The 21,415-nt window shown below is 42.3% G+C and overlaps 1 protein-coding gene across 1 annotated transcript; it reads left to right on the top strand.

The window, feature by feature from the left end:
• The first annotated feature begins 2,948 nt into the window (after nucleotides 1–2,948).
• On the top strand, nucleotides 2,949–18,362 carry LOC106810454 (beta-1,4-galactosyltransferase 4-like). The gene is made up of 7 exons (XM_014813817.1): nucleotides 2,949–3,097; nucleotides 6,492–7,282; nucleotides 8,381–8,622; nucleotides 9,120–9,307; nucleotides 11,274–11,396; nucleotides 13,633–13,746; nucleotides 17,907–18,362. The coding sequence occupies exons 2-7, from the start codon at nucleotides 6,748–6,750 to the stop codon at nucleotides 17,962–17,964; spliced, it is 1,260 nt and encodes a 419-aa protein (XP_014669303.1). The 5' UTR covers nucleotides 2,949–3,097; nucleotides 6,492–6,747; the 3' UTR covers nucleotides 17,965–18,362.
• Nucleotides 18,363–21,415: the final 3,053 nt, after the last annotated feature.

The following is a 21,415-nucleotide window of genomic DNA, read 5'->3' as shown; positions in this document are numbered from 1 at the left end:
TGTTTACTGATAGCTGTCCATCTGCACGTGCGCGTGTGTGTATATGGAAAACGGGAGAATCTAATATTATGTTCAGTGTACAAAGCAAAATTGTGTTGCCTGTAAATGTTTCAGTCGGTGAATTGAACGTGACTGGAAATCGTGTTTGTTATTTGTGGAAAAATCTGTGTGGTGGCTGTTGCTTAAACTCCCAATCACGTCTTGTATAGGCTGGATTATATAGTCGAAGTAAATTGACGTTATGGTTATTATTGAATTTTACCTCTTATTGTTTTTATTGTTATTGCTTGATTTATCTTACTATTTTACTATATTATTACTATTTTACTATTTTACTATATTACATCATGAATTAATATACAATGCACCGGATGTCAAGGTGTCCGATACCGATCTGGGGGTGGTTTCACCATGGTAGTGGAAGGTAGTGGTATTATAAAGGAGTTCTTATGTTTAAGTAGTTCTCGCCCGCGGAATGTAAATGATATAATATCAAGGGGCCAATGAGTGACTAAAAGCTAGTTCATCACAGTTAATTACGTATTAACAGGTAAATGCCAGGTAACATTGATTGGCCGGATATATCGCCTCTGAAACAGACAGGACGCGAACATTAATTTAGGAATTCGTTGCACTCATTTTGGCCGTTTCATTCTCATTACACACGTACACACACATTAATTGCCTTGGTATACCTGCCAATCGCACGCTCCCGACTGGATAAAGCTCTCGAGCGAACTACCGTCTATTATAATTGTATTTAAATTAATAGGAAATACATGTGTATGTTGTAATGTAACACGGCCGCGATTGGATTTACATGTCCGCATTTGTAATATTTTGGTGGCGGATAAGGTAAATTTTTCATCGCTGAACATGACTCCGCGTGCAATATTGAGAGTCATCGGTTTGTTAATTGGTGTGCTTCTAAACAATCGATCGCATCGTTAATTGCGAATGTCAAGTTGTCTATCAAATCTATCACTATTGACATGAACGTGCATTCTCATGTGAAGAGAATACGTTAAGATTAGGAAGATGATTACGTTAATTACGCAGATTTTAATGAGTTTGTGAGAGTTTGAAAGCAGAAATCTGAAATATTCGAACCTAAATTACTACCACTTATGTCACGATCAGTCACTCCTTGTTTCTACCACTATAATGACAACAAAACGCTTTGAGCTTTTATTTAATTATTACATGCCTAATTATTTACTTAATAGAACTAAATTATAAGTGATTTGTATTCTCATCATTAAAATGGGTTGCGGAAACGGTCGGCTACTAAACACAAACAATACAAATACAAATTGTTGTGTACGTATGCGTTGTTAGTATCAGTACCAGCACGAGTAAAGAAAGTGTAATAGTAAGTAATGATAGTAATAGGAAATATTATACATTATTAAATATCATTATATTATATCGACTCTTAGTATCATGGACATGCGTGTGTATATATGTATATATTATCAGGTTGTGTTAACATTGTGTTGTTTTTAAGCAAAACATTAATTACCTAGCTAACACAAAAACGATATTATAACGTTGTATAATAACATTTATTTAACGTAAATGTGTCTGGTTTTATGTTTTGAAAGGATGTTACTGTTAATTGAGACTCGGCAGTTGAGGGAACTTAATTATAGCTTCAACTGTACGAGTCTCTCCTCTGACTTAACACTCCTTCCAGCTCTCCGATTAACTATAAGTCTCAAGCATGGCTTAACAGCTTCCCAAGTACTTTGGGCACCTCCAGGCTGTTTCAGAAATAAAGCGTGTTAAATGTGTCTCTACATAATATATGTACGCGCACACGCGCGCGCACACACGCGGGCGCACTCTCCGTATGTTGATTTTGGTACCGTCGGTGGCGTAATGCAAAGTCGAGTTGAGGTTGGTTGACCCATGTACATGTTCCTCAACATAATATTCTAATATATAATGTTCCAAAACATTATAACGATTCTAACACAAGCTAGAGCACTATAGCCGCACAACTATATACTCGACCGGTAAATGTATGCTGTCTACTCTCTACACTTTCTGATCTACTCTACTATTTCTCTCTCTGTAATCGACACGCGCGCTCGCTCTTATAGGCCTATATATGAGCTCCCGAAACAGGTCGTCTCGATCTGCATGTTTCTTTCACGCTACGTAGTTTTCCCACATCATCACGAAATTCGGTAACCAAACGAGCAAGCATCTTCCTCGCTCTTCGCTATTTGGCTAAACTGCGCAGTCTGTCTATAAAATAACAATTGTTTTAAGACACTTGGCCAGTATGTGGGCTATTGTCTGAGAATTCCTGACCAGATTACTCATCAAGCCAACACAAAGGCTGTGGGCATAACACGTACGAGGTGAAACAGCCAATCGCTGCTATATGAAGTAACCCGTACCGGTACTCATCACGTGATATACATCATCCCTATTCGTTACCCAGGGTTCCCCCTATTCGTTCGCAAGCCCAGTGTTGCTAGTGTCATCTGCAGCCCCGTTCGCATGAACTACATGCTTACAATATCATATATACACATATGTATATATCAGGAGTGTATAATACAGAGATCTTATTATATAGAATATCTATATCCTGCTTCCTAATAGTAATATCTATTTCCCAACTCACATGTAAAAAAAAACTCGCGGACCGGAGGTGATGACGTAATTTTACATTCTCTTCCACATACACTCATCATGCATTCGCATGACACCAGTTCCGTAAACCAGCAGTATTTTCTTTAGAATGTATATCAGAAGTTGGTTGTCTGTGGCGGAAAAGTTACATTTATGATCAATGACGTCACGATAATGGATTGGAGATTGACTGGGAAATCCAGCACAGTTATACGACCACTTATTAGGATTACGATTACGGGTGCCATCTATAAGCATCTCGTTTATGAGAAATGGCGCTGCATCTTTGTACGCAGGCGCAGTAGATGCTGGGACAGTGTATAGTGAGTCATCCCATAGTTAGCCGGTTCTGTCACGAGAACGACATATACTAGCTGTTCCTGAGTTCTTTCCATATCATCGTCTGTCAGAGGCCATCGGGGATTTTTCTGAATATGATGTTAAATTCATGGTAAGTCTGCGCATCGTTGCGTAACAGTGTTATGAGTATATCTGTGTAAATTTAATCACGCTGCCTGTGGCAGTGTCAGTGCGACTGCCAGTGAATAGGATATGCGCATTTTATCACATCTTTTATCTTTTATCTTTTATCTTTACCTACCTATCTTTTATCACACTCGGACTCGGTGACTCACTCATAGTCAATATAGTCATACTGATAAGTGATAGTCATGGTCATACTTAGCTCTAGTACTATACCCCGTGTACAGTTGCCGCAGGAACTGAGGAAGGCTGTTGCTCCAGAACCCTGCGGCAACTGTACGCGGGCTATAGTACTAAAGCTAGGTCATACTAATCCTGGAATCAATTAAAGCCGCACAATGCGCATCCAAACGCTAATTTCTCCAGTACTACTACTAGACTAGCAAATACTTCGTGTCATGCATAATCACACTACCTTATGACAAAATAAACTCTAGTTCCTCCCATTTCACTGTGCGTTGTCTTATAAAAGGTATTTGAGAATACCTCCAATGTTGTTAAAATTCTCTGATGTTGTTGACAATTTCCCCAAGCAACCGCACAGCGGTGCTACGGTACAGCGGTACGGGTGTAGCAAAGATAAAAACGTGACGTCACCTCACCACTTCGAGGCTAAATTGTTTGGCAAACAGTCGGCGTTTGCGCCAGAATGCCAGTTTTCTCACCTCTTTCTTGTGGGTTTTAAGCAAATGCGCAGTGAAATGGGAGCAACTAGAGTTTATTTTGTCATAAGGTAGTGTGATTGTGCATGACACGAAGTATTTGCTAGTTTAGCACTGGAGAAATTAGCGTTTGGATGCGCAATGTGCGGCTTTAAGGATCCTGGATATCAAGTTCAATGATCAATAATCAAATTCTGTACTACACTGCAGAGTCTGTATAGTATACTTCCGTAGTGTGGGTACATCTCAACTGTAGTCTATGTTCACGTGCGGGAGAGTCACCCAGTGCAGGTAACACAATACATACACAGTGACAGTAGCTCCAAGAAACGGTCTTTGCTAGGGTTAGTTACTAAAGCTATGCTAGGGTTAGAAGAGCTGAGAGGGTCTATGTCCCCCAGGGTACTGCCGGAACGTACCCTGGTACTATCTAATAGTAATATGCCGAACCGTATCTCGCCTACTCCACTAACGAGTCTAGGGAGTCGCTTACGCCTACTTCCTAACCCTAACCCTAACCCTAACCATATCAGATAGTTACCAGGGTACGTTCTGGTATACCGGACGGAACCCTATCCAGGGTACGTTCCGGCAGTACCCTGGGGGCGGACATAGACCCTATGAGCGTTAGAAGACCCTATTGTGTATATTGACGTTAATCACACAGCCTGGTCGGGCTAAGTACACAGTAGTATGACTATAGTCAGGACAGTATGGTACTGTGTAATATAAAGCCTAATATAATCATGTTCATAATATTATGCTTTTGACCCTAATCGATAATCCGGTACTACGATCTCTGTATACATACGTATACGCACATGTTAGATACAATAAATCGTAATGGGAACAGTGTGGTAGATCCTATTTGGTTTTGTTATTGTGTTGATGTACGTGTCTGTAATATATTCTTTTGTCATCAGTCACTCTGGAAATGGACATGATATTTTGTCTCATTATCAACATGTTTTCAACATGGTTTTCAACTGTGTTACCCAGTGTTGGGTTGGGTCCAATCCTATTTTAGTACCCAGCTTAGTAAATAGCACATTTGCAGAAATGAGGACCTGGGTCCCAAACTAGGATTGAGCAGTTGGATAGCATTATCTTTATTATTAATCTATTATTATTCACTCCTGTTGATATATGTATTGAATTGTGCAGACTATATCGTGATAAGGATTGTATCATGAACTACGAGTTCGTATCGTCCAACACCTACTAGTTATATTGATCAGTGTTCTTCATTGATTGGACACTAAATATTGATATGACTCAATGGTTGATGCAATGTTTCTGGACTCACATTGCCTGGCGCACATTGCCGAACATTTTCCCGAACAAATGTTCGTCCGAACAAATGTTTTTGTCTGGCAATGTGCGGGTGAACAATTGCTGAGCGCACATTGCCGAACATTTTACAGCGAACAACCTCATGGCGCCGTCTAGTAGCTGTGTTGTAAAGAGTCACGTGATCGGCCCATGATTGGGCACAAAAATCATGTGACCACATATCGTGCTGCTATTGGTTATTACTTTACAAATGTTCCTAGAATTGTTCGACATTCAGCGCACATTGACGAACATTCGACGAACAATGTTCGAGATATCAAACATTTCCGATCTTCAGAAACATTGTTCGGAACAAATGTTCGGCGACTTTTTTCACCGCACATTGCCGAACATTTCATGGAACATTGCTACGATAATGTTTTTGAGCAAAATGTTCGGCAAGGTGTGCCGGGCTTAATACACCCCTAAATCAATGGATTTCAGACACTCTTAAAGCTGATCACGAATTGTCTATGCTAATTAATGTCAGTATGTCAGATGTAGTTGCTGTTACAGAAAGCATATCTAAGAATTCTGTGTTGGCTCAAATTTTATTCCAGGGTTCTCCCCATTCCGGGGACATTACATGTTGGGTCCGACAAGATTTTTAAAACTGACATTAATTTGTGAAAGGCTCTAATTTCTGACTGTGTTTATGTTACTGTTTCTTTTCAACCTTTTCCTGTTCATTAGGTAAACAAATAATGTGCCCAGAAATGACGCAAAGGTTATTAAAAAAAATTTAATGGGCGTTTCCTTTTTCGTTAGGGTTTTATAGATTATAAAGAATATTCGTTATGACATTACGTCACGTGATGGGGTGTCAATAGGAGTGTCACTTGACCTTGCATGGCTTTGACTATCATAGCACCTCAGCGTGATTCTAATGCAAACCATATAGATCTATAGCCTTAATCTAACCCCACCTGGGCCCCTAATCCTAACCTAATCTTAAACCTATCACGAAAGATGGTGTGATAAGTGTGCTGACTAGAGTGATTTGCCAATCAACTGTGTAGACATAGGTTTAAAAATGGCTTTTGTATTAGCAGAACATGCGTGGATGGGAGAGTCTAGATAGCAAATGGAAATTAATCAGCTTACAGTAAACTCCACTTACTACTAAGTACTGACTGAGAAACACTACAGCTTCTACAAGTAATACAATGCTGATATATTTTGTATATATACAGTGACTTTTATGATTATCGTACTGCAAGGCAATGAAACAGAATAGCAGCGCTCCACTTCCTGTTTTCATTTCACTCATCACATAAAGCAATATGTGCTAGTGCTAGTTGAGTCATTCAAATTCCACCCATTGTATGTATGCTTAACACCCCCTTATAGAATGTTTTCATTTTGCAGGTACTCAACTGAGCATTATTGAACCTGGCAGTGTTCGAGTTGATGGAAATAATTCTGCCTTTAAGTAAATGTTGGTTGGAACGCTAAATAGAATTTGCTAGGAAATCATGTAGCCACCATTAAATTCACTTGCACGTTGAATTCATATTCAAATGGCCTTTAGTACATTAGTAATGCAATCAATTAATCTAAAATTGCACTTACACATATACTGAATGATAAAACATCTAAACAGCTCACTGTAATATACACTTTGATGGCATGCGCATTAAAGGTTTGTGTGATAGTTGTGTCAGTATTTATGCTGATATGCTTAACCTTTATGGACTTTTCTGTCCAAAGAACACCAGTTACACGCCAGAATAGTCTAAAATTGGTGCCGGCAAAGCCAAAGGCCTCTACCATTTTCTCAGACGCAATTCACGGTTCAGTTGAAGAACCATTTGTCTTCAACTCCGTTAGCAATCGAACACAAGATAAAATTCCGAACAATAATTCACCGGTGGACACCACAGAAAAGCGGAAACGCGCGCGCGGTAAGGATGCAGAAGTAGCAGCCCATGCAGACAAATCTAGGCAAAGGAAGTCCCTGGTAAATAACTCTGAAGGAAACCGCCAGGCACGGAGTATATTGAGAAAAAATCCTGCCAACCACACACATGAGTTTGTTCTACAAAGTACCAGTAACCAGACACCAAACAGTACAGACACTGTAACACAACATGAAGACAGACAGACAGAAAGCCAAAGGACTGGCTTACCAAGGTGTCCAGTTGTGTCTCCACATCTCAGTGAGTATAGATGTATTATATGTTATTGCTGGTTGTGCACATTTGTGTAAATTTGCAACATGTACAGTCAAACCAGTCTATTTATGAAGTCTCCTTCATATGAAGTCTCCTTCTTTTGTATAGAGGTTGTTTCATCGTGTAATTTCCAATTAAGTCAAATGCCAAAGATTTCTATTATAGACAGCTTCCCATTTTATAGAGATGACAGCTAACCATAGAAATAATATACTAGTTAAACTAATGTCTCTATCAGGGTTCGTAGCAGGTCTTCCAAAGTCTTATAAGTACTTATTTTGCCAAAAATAAAATAAGGGCCCTTATTAGTACTTATTTTTGGTGAAATCTTAGAAAAGTACTTAATAGTCCTTATTTTTTGCCAAAGGACCATTTTTCAACATTTTCTGTGTTGAATTTCGGCGAAATCTGCTGTGCAATTGTGTATATAAATATTATTAGTGTACTTTAATAGTCGGTGATCTATCAGAAATCGCGTAAAAAAGTCTTATTTTGGCCTCCAGAAAGGGTCTTATAAGTCCTTATTTCAGCATACATGTGTCTTACTACTATGAACCCTGTCTATATATATTTCTATGCTGCTAACGCAGGTTTAACTGTAGTTAGGTATCGCCAAGTTGCTACGCACAGTATGTAAGCAAGTTGAGCAAATTGTGTGTCGATTGAACATAGAAACCATGCCAGGCGCATGCATTCATGTAGTATTTACACGTATAAATGTCACGTTATAAATAGTTACTCCTGTGGACAGCTACAAAGGCAAAGGAATATCGTTTGGCTATAGTGGAAATGTAGGTCGAGGGAGAAAACGCACATGATTGCATTGTATTTGCTTGCATGCAACGCTGCGTATTTTCGGATATGTTGCTGTTTGTATGACCTCCCCGTGCTGAGCATGTTCCGAACAAAATTAGGATGTTTACTCATTGCAAGTGAAAACCACATCAACAAAAAACTCTCGAGCAAAACAAAATGCTCCATCGACAAATCGAACGAAAATCACAGATTTGCGTGCTGAGTAGTACTCCTCGTGCTTCACGAAGCTCGGACGCTAAGCGAGACACACATTCTCTCTCCGTCTAGTCGGCCTGCAGAAAATTCCCGTGGTGGCGCCACCGTCGTGGTACGACGTCGAGTACAAGTTTGCGTTTTCGGACGTCGAGCCGGGGGGGCGGTGGCGGCCGGACGACTGCGCAGCGCGGCACCGCGTCGCCATCATACTGCCGTACCGCGCGCGCGACGCCAACCTGCGCGTGTTCCTCGATTACATGCACCCGTTCCTCCAGCGTCAGCAACTAGATTACGGCATCTACGTAGTCGAACAGGTACGCCTGCGTGCGTGCGTGTGTGCGTGTGTGTGTGCGTGTGTGCATGTGTGTGTGTGAGTATGTGTGCATGCATGTGCGTACGTGCGTACATGTGTGTGTCTGTGTGAGTGTGTGCGTGTGCGCGCGTGTGTGTGTGTTTGTGCGTGTGTGTTCGATGTGCCTGTGCATGTATATGTGTGTGTGTGCATGCGTGGGTGCATGCGTGCGTGCATGTGTGCATGGGTGGGTGCGTGCGTGGGTGCATGCGTGCGTGCGTGTGTGCGTGCGTGGGTGGGTGCGTGTGTGCGTGGGTGTGTTCGATGTGCGTGTGCATGTATATGTGTGTGTGCATGCGTGGGTGCATGCATGCATGCGTGGGTGGGTGCGTGCGTGCGTGTGCGTGTTCGATGTGTGTGTGCATGTATATGATTCTGTGTGTGTGTGAGCGTGTGCGTGGGTGCAGAGCACTGAATAATTTCCGTGTTGAGCCTGTTCGTCATTCTTTGCTGTTTCAGGATGGAGACGACCCCTTTAATAGGGCAAAGTTGTTGAATGTAGGTTATGCAGAAGCGATCAAGGACTATGACTGGCAGTGCTTTGTGTTTCACGATGTCGACTTGCTACCAGAAGATGACAGACTAACATACGCGAGCCCAGGTCAGCCTGTGCACCTATCCACCGCCATAGATTCCATGGACTTCAAGTATGTGTAAATGTATACAGTGTGTCAGAAGAATCATTAGTTAGCCTGTCATGGTGGTCCACACTGTTAGTTCTGCGTGTTCATGTGTGTTTATATATATATATATCAGGCACGGTTGTGAGAATCTGTGCCCGTACGTTCTTGTATGTTGATTTGCCATATCCGCGTGCAGTAGTTCTGCATGTATATGTGTAATACACATTATACACAGTTTTGGCACTCGTATGAGAATTGACGCCGATAGTTCCGCTGAGAGGGTCTATGTCCCCCAGGGTACAATCGGAGGGTACCCTGGGTACGGTTCGATATATTGGAACGTACCCTGGTACTATCTAATATGCCGGACCGTACCTCGCCTACTCCACTAACGAGTCTAGGGACTAGGGAGTCGCCTACGCCTACTCCCTAATACTAACCATAACCCTAACCTTAACCCTAACCCTAACCATATCAGATAGTTACCAGGGTACGTTCTGAATCTTCCGATATATCGAACCGTACCCTGGGTACCCTCCGATAGTACCCTGGGGGACATAGACCCTATGAGCTATAGTTCCTAGTACCTCATCTTGAACTAAGGTGGAAAGTGTAGGATAGTATAGTTTTTATTACCCACACCAGATAGATGGTGCTGCAGATTACATGCAGTGGTAGTAAGGCGAGAATTTTTTATTTTGTTGGTTTACAGATCCGCCAACCCGAATTTTCAAGAAAAAAAACGAAAAAAAATAAAAATTGAAAATCTGTATTTTTTATTCCCGCCGACTTTTTCTCTAAGAAATATGAATAAAAAAAATAGTAAACTTGCACAAACAGTTTATAATAAAAGTAAAAATAATTACAAGTTGAGTTTTGTTTTCATTTAGTTTTCTTAAAATACTTTAATATTATGTATAACAGTATCACTGTATTTTGACTTGTTTGATCTGACAAAACGACAATTTTTTTATTTTTTTTATTTTACCCTACCGAGTCAACAACAACAACAAAAATTCTGTAAACCAACAAAACAAAAAAAGGTGGCCTAAGTAATATTGCTCTGGTGTTCAGTGGTCACTTGTGTAGTGACAGCCAGTGAAGCAATATATGACAATAATTAGGCATACAGTCAATCCTGTATTAAGCGGGGGACACACCATGCGAATTAATTCGCATGTCCGCAGCAATTGTTAAAATCACAGTGAAATTCGCATGTGTGTCTGCTCAAGCGCGGGTGAATTTCGCTGCGAATTTCATCCGCACCGAAATTCGCAGCGATCAAACGTTTGATATTTTCGCTGCGGATTTTTACCGCTGCGTACAAATTCGCATCATGTGTCCGTGGAAGCGAAAATCAAGCTGGTCGATGTTATAATGCAGCGAATCATTGATCAGTATGCTAATCACATGACCACATGACTGTTGGAGCCATGGTTGGAGCCGTGTGGTGACAGTAGATCGCGTGTAGTGTGTCCGCTGCGGTCTAGCGAATTGGTCTGCTCAATTATCGCATGCGGGTGCAAATATTTTCGCTGCGGATGTGATCGCAGCGAAATTCGCATGGCGTGTCCCCTGCTTTAGCGAACAAGGTCTATAGAATGGTTGGTCGCCTGTCTATAAATGTCATATTTCTTGAGTGGCCTTTATACAGCGAAACCACTTCTATACGACATACAGTTATCTCAATAAAGGACAATCTTGGTGGTTCCCGTGTGTGACTGTTGTATACTGGTTTGACTGTATACAATATATATGGAACGAATTAGATTTTCACAAGGAATATGTGAGCAGCTTCAATGCTCTACCTTGACTGTAGTTTTCCCAAATAAATCAATCGTTCGACCCGTCTGTGGTTTCTCACAGCGTTTCCCACTTTTAAACGCTCGAATTACTCCAGTAGAGCTTTTTTCATTATGCCGTGATTACAGCCGTGTATTAATGTCCCCCTGGAGCTGGAGTATTGATTGTTGTCATTCGTGCATGGCAGGCTCACGTTTGAGAATAACTTCGGAGGTGTGACAGCGATGGGAAGAGACATGTTTGAATTGGTGAACGGTTACTCGAACCTGTACTTCGGCTGGGGAGGAGAAGACGATGACATGTACCGAAGGTAATGCCCATGCCTAAGCTGACCTTTGACCTGTATTAAATCAGGTCAAAGGTCAGCATCCGTGCTAATGGGAAATAGAAGGGACTAGATAGCAGGAGACTGTGTGCTGGAGAGGTGAGAGGGGCAGGAATAGGAAGAGGAGGAGAGGAAGGTGAAGATTGAGGGGAGGAGGACTATAAGGGGTAGAGGAGGGGAAGTAGAGGAGAACAACAACAATATTGGTATAATAGGATATTAGGAGGATTAGGATCTTCCATCTTCTCCTTTATTTTTTTGCCTTTCTATTCTCTCCTCTTCTCCTTACCTCTAAACTCCTACTTTTTTCCCCTCGTCTCTGTCCCTGCTCCTGCCCCCTGGTTTCCCTTCCTAGCCTCTACTCTTTCAGTTTGCTCTCTGTCTGACCCTCTTATACTCACCTACTTCGCTTCCTCATTCGATTTTCACCATCCTCCCCTTTTGCCGTCATTAAATAAAACGTTCCCTGTAGAGTGTAGATCACGTTCCGGCGTAAGGTAATAGACATCCATTATCTACTATTCACATGACGGCATGTAACCTAGCAACATCTAGTCACGTGTTTGCAGTTGTTGTCAGCAGTTGCATGCTAACGCAACCGGCAGTTATATGCGATATGATATGACTACTAGGCACTTTAATTTAATTTAATTTAATTTTTTTTTAGGGTTAGGGTTAGGGTTTAGGTTAGGTTTAGGGTTTAGGTTAGGTTAGGGTTAGGGTTAGGGTTTAGGTTAGGTTAGGGTTAGGGTTAGGGTTTTTTTTTTTTTTAAGTGCCTAGTAGTCATATCATATCGCATCTAACTGCCGGGTGCGTTGCTAACGTTCTGCTAGATTATTCTAGCTTTATACGCTTATTAACGTAATGAAACATTTGTGAGGCATTACCATTGGCTGCATTTAACAACATTTATCCATTCATTAATTAGCGAATAGAGCCGTAATGGAGAACTTTAATCAACGGAAAAATCTGCAATATTTTGTTGTTTATCAACATGAACTGGGTAATGAATAATAAATAATTTTAATTGAAATTCTATAATGAATATACTTTTGCATTGACCCCCCCCCCCACACACACACCCTACCTCCCATCCACACACACCCACCCCCACACACACACACCCACCCCCACACACACACACCCACCCCCTCTCATGTGTCAGCGATCTGTGCGTGCATGCGCCAGCTTTCGCTTAAATAATTCTGGCATCACACCACTTGCATTTTTTCTGCCACTACACTGACCCTGTTATGCAGTGGCTCGAGGCAATAAATGGTAATAATCTGTTACCAGACCAGTGGAAATTGCAAACGGGCTTGTCATGTACTGCATCATCTGTCAGTTATTATATAGTCATAAATGTCACGGTTGTCTTTGGCTGAACTTGACAAGGTGGTTAATGACAACTCAACCCTCGTGTGATCTATGTAGAGCTTGCTTTATAGTAGGCTATATATATGTTGAGGATGCTTGGTGGCAGATACTAGTACATATGATAATTATCAATTCTGACGTTACTATTATGTGGAAAGAAAGGAGGAGGAAGGAAGGAAGAGAGGAAGTGGGAGGGGAAGATAAAGAGAGAAGGAAGAGATAAATAGAAAAAGAGAGAGAGAGAGAGAGAGACATCAAGCAAGAGTGGAGGGAACATAGGGAGGGAGAGAGGGGGTGAGAAAGAGAATGAGAGGAAGGGAAAGAGGGGGTGAGAAAGAGAATGAGAGGAAGGGAAAGAGGTAGAGAGAGAGAGAGGGAGAGAGATTCCTTACCCTATTACCCAGGTGATAGCCTCCTTACATAGAGACAAAGAATGAAACCAGAAAACATCTCAACAGAACAATGACGACGACGACAACAGCAGCAACAACAATAACAACAACAACAAAAACAACAACATCAACAACAGGAACGGCAACAATAAAAAACGACAATGTCGGATACAGTGCTGGTCTATCAAACACGTGAGTGTTTGCCAAGACACAGACACAGTGCCCGAGTGATACTCTCCTGCTATGTTAGGGCAATGCTATCAGGCGTGTATAATAGAGAGTATCTATATAATATGGAGTATATTATAGAGTGCATAATCTATATTATACACCCCTGACGTTATCATATCTAAGTACTATGACGACGTACGTAGACGTTCACAGAATGTGTTATGCTGAGGTTGTGATGCAACCACCGATGTAATCGCTGACCCATGTTTGTTTATTCCAGAATGAAGCACCGTAACATCCTGATGACCCGCTATCAGCACACCATGGCAAGGTATAAGGACACGAAACTAAGCAGTCATAAAGCTCAGACGAAAGCTTCGGAAAACAAATTTAGGTGAGGCCAAGTCCAGATTTAGTAGCTTCGACCCCATGATAATATGTTATAGTAACTAATATGATAAAGCGAGAGGAGATATGGAAACAATTGAAGTAAATGTGACAATGTGTGACATAGATATGACAACAGGTTTCGTAGCTGGGACAATGTGTGATGTAGCTAAGACAATCTGTGACATATATATAACATGTGAACTAGCTGTGACAATTGTGACGTGGCTGAGACAATGTGTGACATAGATATGATAATTTGTGAACTAGCTGCAGGCTTTCAGATTTTAAAAGTACAGGAGGACTACTAATGACTCCCCTAGGACACCATAGGGGGTCTTTTCACGCTCCATAATCACACCCTTAAGAGGCATGATGGAGAGCTCCACTAAAAAATCACACCCTTAAGAGGCATGATGGAGAGCTCCACTAAAAATCACACCCTTAAAAGGGCTCTCCATCATGCCTCTTGGGGTGTGATGATGGAATCATGACCAATCCTCAGTCTAGAGTGAAATCCAAAACGAAAATTGGGTCAATGTCAATCTACTGATTATTATTCATCTTCACCTTCATTCATTCAATGGCTTCGTCATGATTACATTCTTTTCATCTAACAACCCAACACTAGCACACAGATTAATAAAAGAGTTGATCGGATGTAAAAATAAACTTGTTTTATTTATTCTGATCTTCATCCTTAGAGACTCTAATCCATGTACCTGCATATTTTAGCACGAAATATCATGACAATCCATCAACAAACTAGCCAAATTACTTGTACGTAGTAGCCACGTATGTAGCCACTTCTCGCCACGTATAGTGGAAAACGAGCAGGTAACTTGTGGCTACCGTGTAGGTACCTGTATTTGGATGCTGTTGTCTAGTTGTATAAACCAGAGGGTAGTAACCTGTACCTCTGTCATACGTTCAGTTACTTACACACCACAAATTGTTGTGTGTCGCTAACATTTGTAATAATACCTACTAAGGAACTTTTGGTAAGTGATATTTCAACCATTTTTATGAGGCGCGATGATGGGGTAATGCTATCCCCCGGGCGTGGAGGGAGGTGACCGCAACGTGGCAGCACTAGTGTTGGGATAGTGTTAGGATTAAGGTTAGGGTCAGGGTTAGGATTAGGATTAGGGTTAGGGTTAGGGTTAGGATTAGGGTTAGGATTAGGGTTAGGGTTAGGGTTTTTGCATCATGATATCTGTCCCCACACCATAGATTAATTTTTGTGGATCACAATGCCTATATATAGCGCGGCGACACATGTATATTTAGCTCATCTGACATAGTCAGATGCAGCTTGTAGAATCGCATGATCGTCCGTCCGGTCGTCCGGTCGTCCGTCCGTCCGTCCGTCAACAGTTGGGCACAAATCTTAACCGCTCGACGTACGGTCACGATATTCGGGTCGTTGGGGGGGGGATCATCAAAACAAGTTGTGATGTCGAAGCTGGGGGTCAAAGGTCAAAGGTCAAGAGGTGTAAAAGAAGGGGGAACAATTCAACATCCCTTAAGCTCTAAGGTATCGGAGGAAATGCCAGAATTGCGCACCGAATCTAAACGGCTGCGACCTAGGCTCTGTGATAGTCGGTGTGATAGCAATCATGGTAGGAAAAGGCCATACTGTGCCGAATTGAAGTCACAGGTGCAAAGGTCAGTGGGCAGCAGGGCAAGTTTTAGAGCATTTTCTTTGAGGAGGCATGGTTGACGGAGGGCGATTGAAAACTTTTTTGTTTCAGGCGGTGACGCTAGCAATTTTTATGGCTTTCATTGAAAGGACAATGAAAGTCCTTCCGCCTGACATGCCGAAGAGTATAGTGATCGGATCAACCTTTTGACCCCAAGAGGAGGGTTAACATTGATTTGTTTGACTTGTTAAGCAAAAGCACTGAACTGCTTTTTGTTTGCTATTATTAGAGCCATACGCTGTGTCAATGTGAGGCTAACAGTTGGCACAGTTTAATTGGCAAAGAGCGCAAATGTTTGTTGAAGCAAGGTTTACGCTCGCTTAAAATGCATATGAATTTTGCTAAAGCACGTCTGTCTATAGCACCTGCCTTAGGTTCCTGAAGGCCTGAATGATGAATCAGTGAATGCTGCACGAGGCAAAAACACTAGGCAGCCGCATGGCTGCTAGGCGCTTCTTAATCATACATTGTTTGCTGCCAACCTTAATGCATCCTGTTAACTGCACAGCTGAGCAACTGCCTGAATTATACTTACCTTGGATTTTAGCCTGTACCTAAGCTGTAGAGATTTAACAGAAGCGATGCCCATCTTGATTATTGATTAGCACTGTGCACCGGCGCGCATGCTCGCCGGCAAGACTATAAGGCCCTAGTTTAAATTTCAGATTTTATTCTCATGTCTTTGTTAAACGAATAAATATTAACTAGATAGCCAATATTATAATAATATAATAATTGACTTTTCATCTTGAATTCTTAACATATATCGAGTAGGCTATGGCGGCGTATCCATTTACCAAAGTGTGAGGGCGAACAAGTATAAGCCTGTTACCATAGCAAATATTAGAGACCACTATATAGATTTATGAGTTTGAACGTAATGTAATCTCTCATCCACTGTCACCTCCCCACTAACAATTATCTCAGGGCATAAGGAAGAAAAGCATTTATGAGGGGCAGTAAAAGGCATCATCGCTGGGTTTTAATTTTTTTTATATAATTAAGAAGAGAGGAGAGAGAAATGTCTAAGATAAAGCAGAGAGAGAGTAGTAAATTGAGACGGGGAGCAGGACGAAAACGGTGCATACGCGTTGTGTATCGAGGCGGGAACGGGGTACAATTAGTCGTGCGAGATGGTGTGCAAGGGGATGGGAGGTGGGAGGGACAGGGGGAGGGAGGTCGAAGGCAGGGGGAGGGAGAATAGGGAGGTAAGGGGGTGGAAGTGAGAGGCAAGGGGAGTGAAGTGGAGGCAGGGGGGAGGGAGGAGGGAGGGAGGTGGGGAGAAGGACTCCCCGGCCCCCTCTAATTATACTTGAGATCCATGCTCATGATGTGTGGAACATCTTTATAGATATGATAAAAATAGATACCTGTGAAATCCTATGACACAAATTCGAAGTGAAGAGCAAGTATCATTTAATTCAAAATAAAGCCAAAATCGCATGGTTGGGGGGGGAGATAGTGACGGTCTTTAGACAAATGATGTGCAACGCAACTGCGTGTCTGCATGTTTTTTTGTTTTTTTTTTTTTGATTTACTGCGCCTAACAAATGTGGTAGCTACGCACAGACTGAAACTTTTACGTTTATAACATCGTAGCAACAGACCGTCAGATTGAGCTCCAGACGGCCGTGCGGCTGCGTTGTTTAGTGTGAGGGTTTAGTGGTGGCGGTGTTGGCAGTGAGGTAAAACCGTTAGGTTAGAACGTTTTGACGTCATCAGTGCAACAGTTATCAGCGTGACCATCGCCTCACAGGAGCAGGGCCGGCAGAAGGAAGAGACAAGCCCGAGGAGGCTGCGCCGATGAGCCATGCACAGCATGGCACAATTTGGGGAGCGTGTGGTGACGGCGGGCGCGATCGCGCCCTTTAAAAATGAAGGCCTGTAGCTGTGACAATGTGTGACATAGCTAAGACAATCTGTGACACAGATATGATAACATGTGAACTAGCTGTGACAATGTGTGACATAGCTAAGACAATGTGTGACACAGATAGGATAACATGTGAACTAGCTGTGACAATGTGTGACATAGCTAAGACAATGTGTGACACAGATAGGATAACATGTGAACTAGCTGTGACAATGTGTAACACAGATTGATAACATGTGAACTCTGTGACAATGTGTAACACAGATATGAATAAACATGTGACATAGCTGTGACAAATGTGTAACACAGATATGATAACATGTGAACTAGCTGTGACAATGTGTAACACAGATATGATAACATGTGAACTAGCTGTGACAATGTGTAACACAGATATGATAACATGTGAACTAGCTGTGACAATGTGTGAAGTTCCTACGATAAAACACGTAGAATAGCTATGACAACACGTGATGTAGCTATGACAACGACATGTGCAGTAGCAGTGGCAGTGTACGACGTAGCCACTGCACATGCAAAGTAGCTACGACAACATGAGCTTCACTAAAACCTGAAATGTCGCCCTTGCAGATGGCATCTGCTGACACGACGAGCGAACGTGTTGCCCGTCGACGGCCTCACTCGTTGAAGTACACGCTCAGATCGCGCCGGTTGAGTCCGCTCTGCACCTGGCTGCTCGCCGATATCGTATCCGACACGCCGCGAGTTAAAGGCCTCATCCTGCCTCTCGACCCAAACGCTCCAGAAGGGCGGCCTCTACAGCAGACGGGCAGCCTCGACCGCGCCCTCATTCAGCTGGTACACGCCGAGTCGATCGACGAGCAGCCGGGCGGATGAAAGCGGCTGTGATATCAATCGACGCGACGCATTGGCGGTGGGTCAGAAGCGGGCTCGCGTTGTGTGCCACCGATTCCATTATCGAATCTACGAAAGTTTTCTTTGTGTAATAACTTCCTGGGGCCGGTTTCACGAAGCGTACTTAACTTAAGTATGATTAAATCACTAATGCATAAGCTTAACTTCCGGTAATTAGTTAATTCATACGTCAAAAATCTGTTTCACGAAGCAATTTAGGTAACATATTAACTAAATCACATATTAGCCGACTTCAACATGAATCAGACTGGTACTCGCTCCCTCTCTGCCTTATAGATTACCTCGATGGGAATCGAGTAATCGAGGTGGGAGCGAGTACCAGTCTAAAACAAATTAGACGGTATTCAATATGGCGGACCAATACGCCAAAAATATCTTCAAGTTCGGTACATGAAAAGGAATTAATTTGTAACTATAATGATTGAAGTAGTACAGCAAATCTTAGATAATTTAAATTACCTTGGGAAAAAATTGAAGTAAAATTTCCAATTGTAAAATCTGCAGCGTACTTAATATACTAGTACTACCTACTTCTAAGTTCTAGTACTAGCAACTAATTATGATTAGTGGATTTAATCATGCTCCTGAGTAGAATTAAATATTGTGATTAACTTAATCATGATTAAAGTTAATTACGCTTCGTGAAACAGTCACTTCAATTTAAGTACGAGAAGTTAATCATGATTAAAGTTAATTTAGCTTCGTGAAACATTCACTTTAATTTAAGTACGAGAAGTTAATAATGATTAGTGATTTAATCACGATTCAATACTTAAGTACGCTTCGTGAAACCGGCCCCTGCTGTCTATCGTGTGCTCCATTACTTAAGTATTAACGCTTTGTTCGTTCTCGAGAGTCGGTGCCATCGTGCGTGCCGCGCGCTGACACCGTGTAGGCGTTGTTGCCGTCGGCGTTGTCCGTGGCGGACGATTCGTTTATCGCAGTGGTGCTGAGAACGTAACACTGTCGTTCGGCCAGTGCTGTTCTCTTTCCGGAAGCACTAGCAGCTGGCGTGTACCCGGGGTACGACTAAGATGTGCTGCGAAGACGTGAGTTTGCGAGGCTGGGTGTGAAAGTGGATGTGGTAGCGAAGGTCCACTACTAACTGGTATCTTGCATGTCAGGCCTTGAAGGTCAAGCAACACCAGGAGGTGGAGGAGGAGGAGGAGGAGGAGGAGGAGGATGGGTGGAGAAGAAAAAATAATAGCAGCAGCAGTAGTGGTCAGCAGTAGCAGAAGCAGCAGCAGAAGGAGGAGGGGGATGGGGAAGGGGGAAGTAGAAACAGTAGCAGCAGCAGCAGCAGCAACAACAACAACAACAACAACATCATCAACGACAGCAACAGCAGCAGCAGCAGTATTTCGGTAAGGGTGAATACCACAATAGTGTTCACCCAATGCCATGTACTAGTATTTCTTTGGCAATGTGCATCACAAGTAAAGAGATTGCTACATCTGTTGTCTTTAAATGCTGTAATATCATTTCCTGCATCATTAGCTGTATCACAACTGGTTGGCGTCGTGATATTTTCGCATCAAAGCACCTTGAGAAAGGGTTGGCGTGGTGACATCACTGGAAATTCTTTGGCTGCATGCATTCTGATTTGTTATCGAGCTCTCGACTATTAGACTGTTACTTGCCTGTACAGAGTCGGGCTGCTTTACTCCCGTATCTCCCGGTGCCTGTAACAATTCAAGCCATTTGTAGTCATGCAAAAGCATGCGTGCGTGGGCACGTGGTGAACATAATCTCGCTTTTTGTGACATTTTCGCACGCCACTCAGCAATCACGGAGTGACGAGACGCATTACTAGTCGTGCTTAAGTAGAGGCTGCCGGCGAAGGCGCCTAATTTACGCTGTAATAGTAATTAGATGTCTTAATGTTTTCGTTTGTGTTACCAAGTCCGTAAACTAAGGGGGCATGGATGGTTTCCCTGCACTGAAGAACTGCAGTGCGCCATGATTGGTTGCGTTGGTTGATTTGTGCGATTTACAGTATTGTGTATGAGTGTAGTGATGTGATATGATACCAGGGCTGCCAACATTGGGTGATAGGTGAGAGTGAGATGCGAGGGATCGAAGCGACCGAGCGGGGGGGTTGATGTGGGAGGGGGTTTCCCACCTCCCACAGTAGGGAGCTTTTGCATTTTATAACTTCAATTTGTGCAATTTGGTGCATACTAAAGTGACTGTTTTCAGATATTGAAATTTTTTTTTTGCTGTGCGTGAGATATTTCAGCGTTTTATTCATGAAGTGAGATATCTCAGCATTTTTTTGCTGCGCGTGAGATATTGTAAGATCAGCGTGAGAGCGTGAGATTTGGTCAAAATGCGTGAGTCTCACGGTCAATGCGTGAGAGTTGGCAGCCCTGTGATACTGGTGTATCTGATTAATTACATTAAACTGTGGGGATCAGATGTATGAACTGTGAAACGGATGAGTTTCTGATTTGCATCATACCTATTGCCAATATGTTTCACGTGGCTTTTACAAAAACCAAATAGGTCAACTGAGTGATAATCGAATCAGATAGTGTAGAAACAAGTATATGTGTAATTATAAAAAGATAATTACGTATGCTGTCTCTATACCTATGACCGAATGTAAGTGTAACGAGGCATATGCATGCATCATCCGTATTCTATTTCTTTCCAAATGTGCTGATGAATTGATCAGCTCTACCTGTAGTCAGCCCTTCACTCTGCGACGTTGAAAAGAGAAGGGCTACGCGGGCAGAGCTGGTGTTGAGCATCTCATATTTTTCGTGGATTTGGTCCAATATCATTAACCGAGGCAGTCACGGCATACGAGCATGAAAATGAATATCATTTTACGAGCGAGAGTCCTGCTGCAAATAGGTTATTGATCCGTGAACAGGTAGATAAGAGATGAAGCATTGCTTCGGATCACTATGTGCAGTCCATTGAGAGCTGTGGTGAAAGCAAAGGGAGGGAGGGGGTGGTTCTTTTTGTAATAGAAATTACATCGTGCTACGCTGAGCAAATTGGAATTTTGCGGCCGTTTGACTGGTGTGCGCATGCGTGCATCGTTGTAAGGAATTTTGGTCCTGACATGTTATTTATTTCTGCGTAATTAGATTCAGTTTACATATGGATTCTATTATAATCTGCGTTTTTTTGTGAGGGCAATCTCATTGTGTGCTTTTGTCACTATTATGGCTTTTTTCAATTTATGATGCAGT

Source organism: Priapulus caudatus, unplaced genomic scaffold, assembly GCF_000485595.1.
Source record: "Priapulus caudatus unplaced genomic scaffold, Priapulus_caudatus-5.0.1 Scaffold441, whole genome shotgun sequence".
NCBI classification, from domain to species: domain Eukaryota; kingdom Metazoa; phylum Priapulida; class Priapulimorpha; order Priapulimorphida; family Priapulidae; genus Priapulus; species Priapulus caudatus.
Note: the sequence above shows the minus strand (reverse complement) of the source record. Positions and strands in the feature narration are given on the sequence as shown.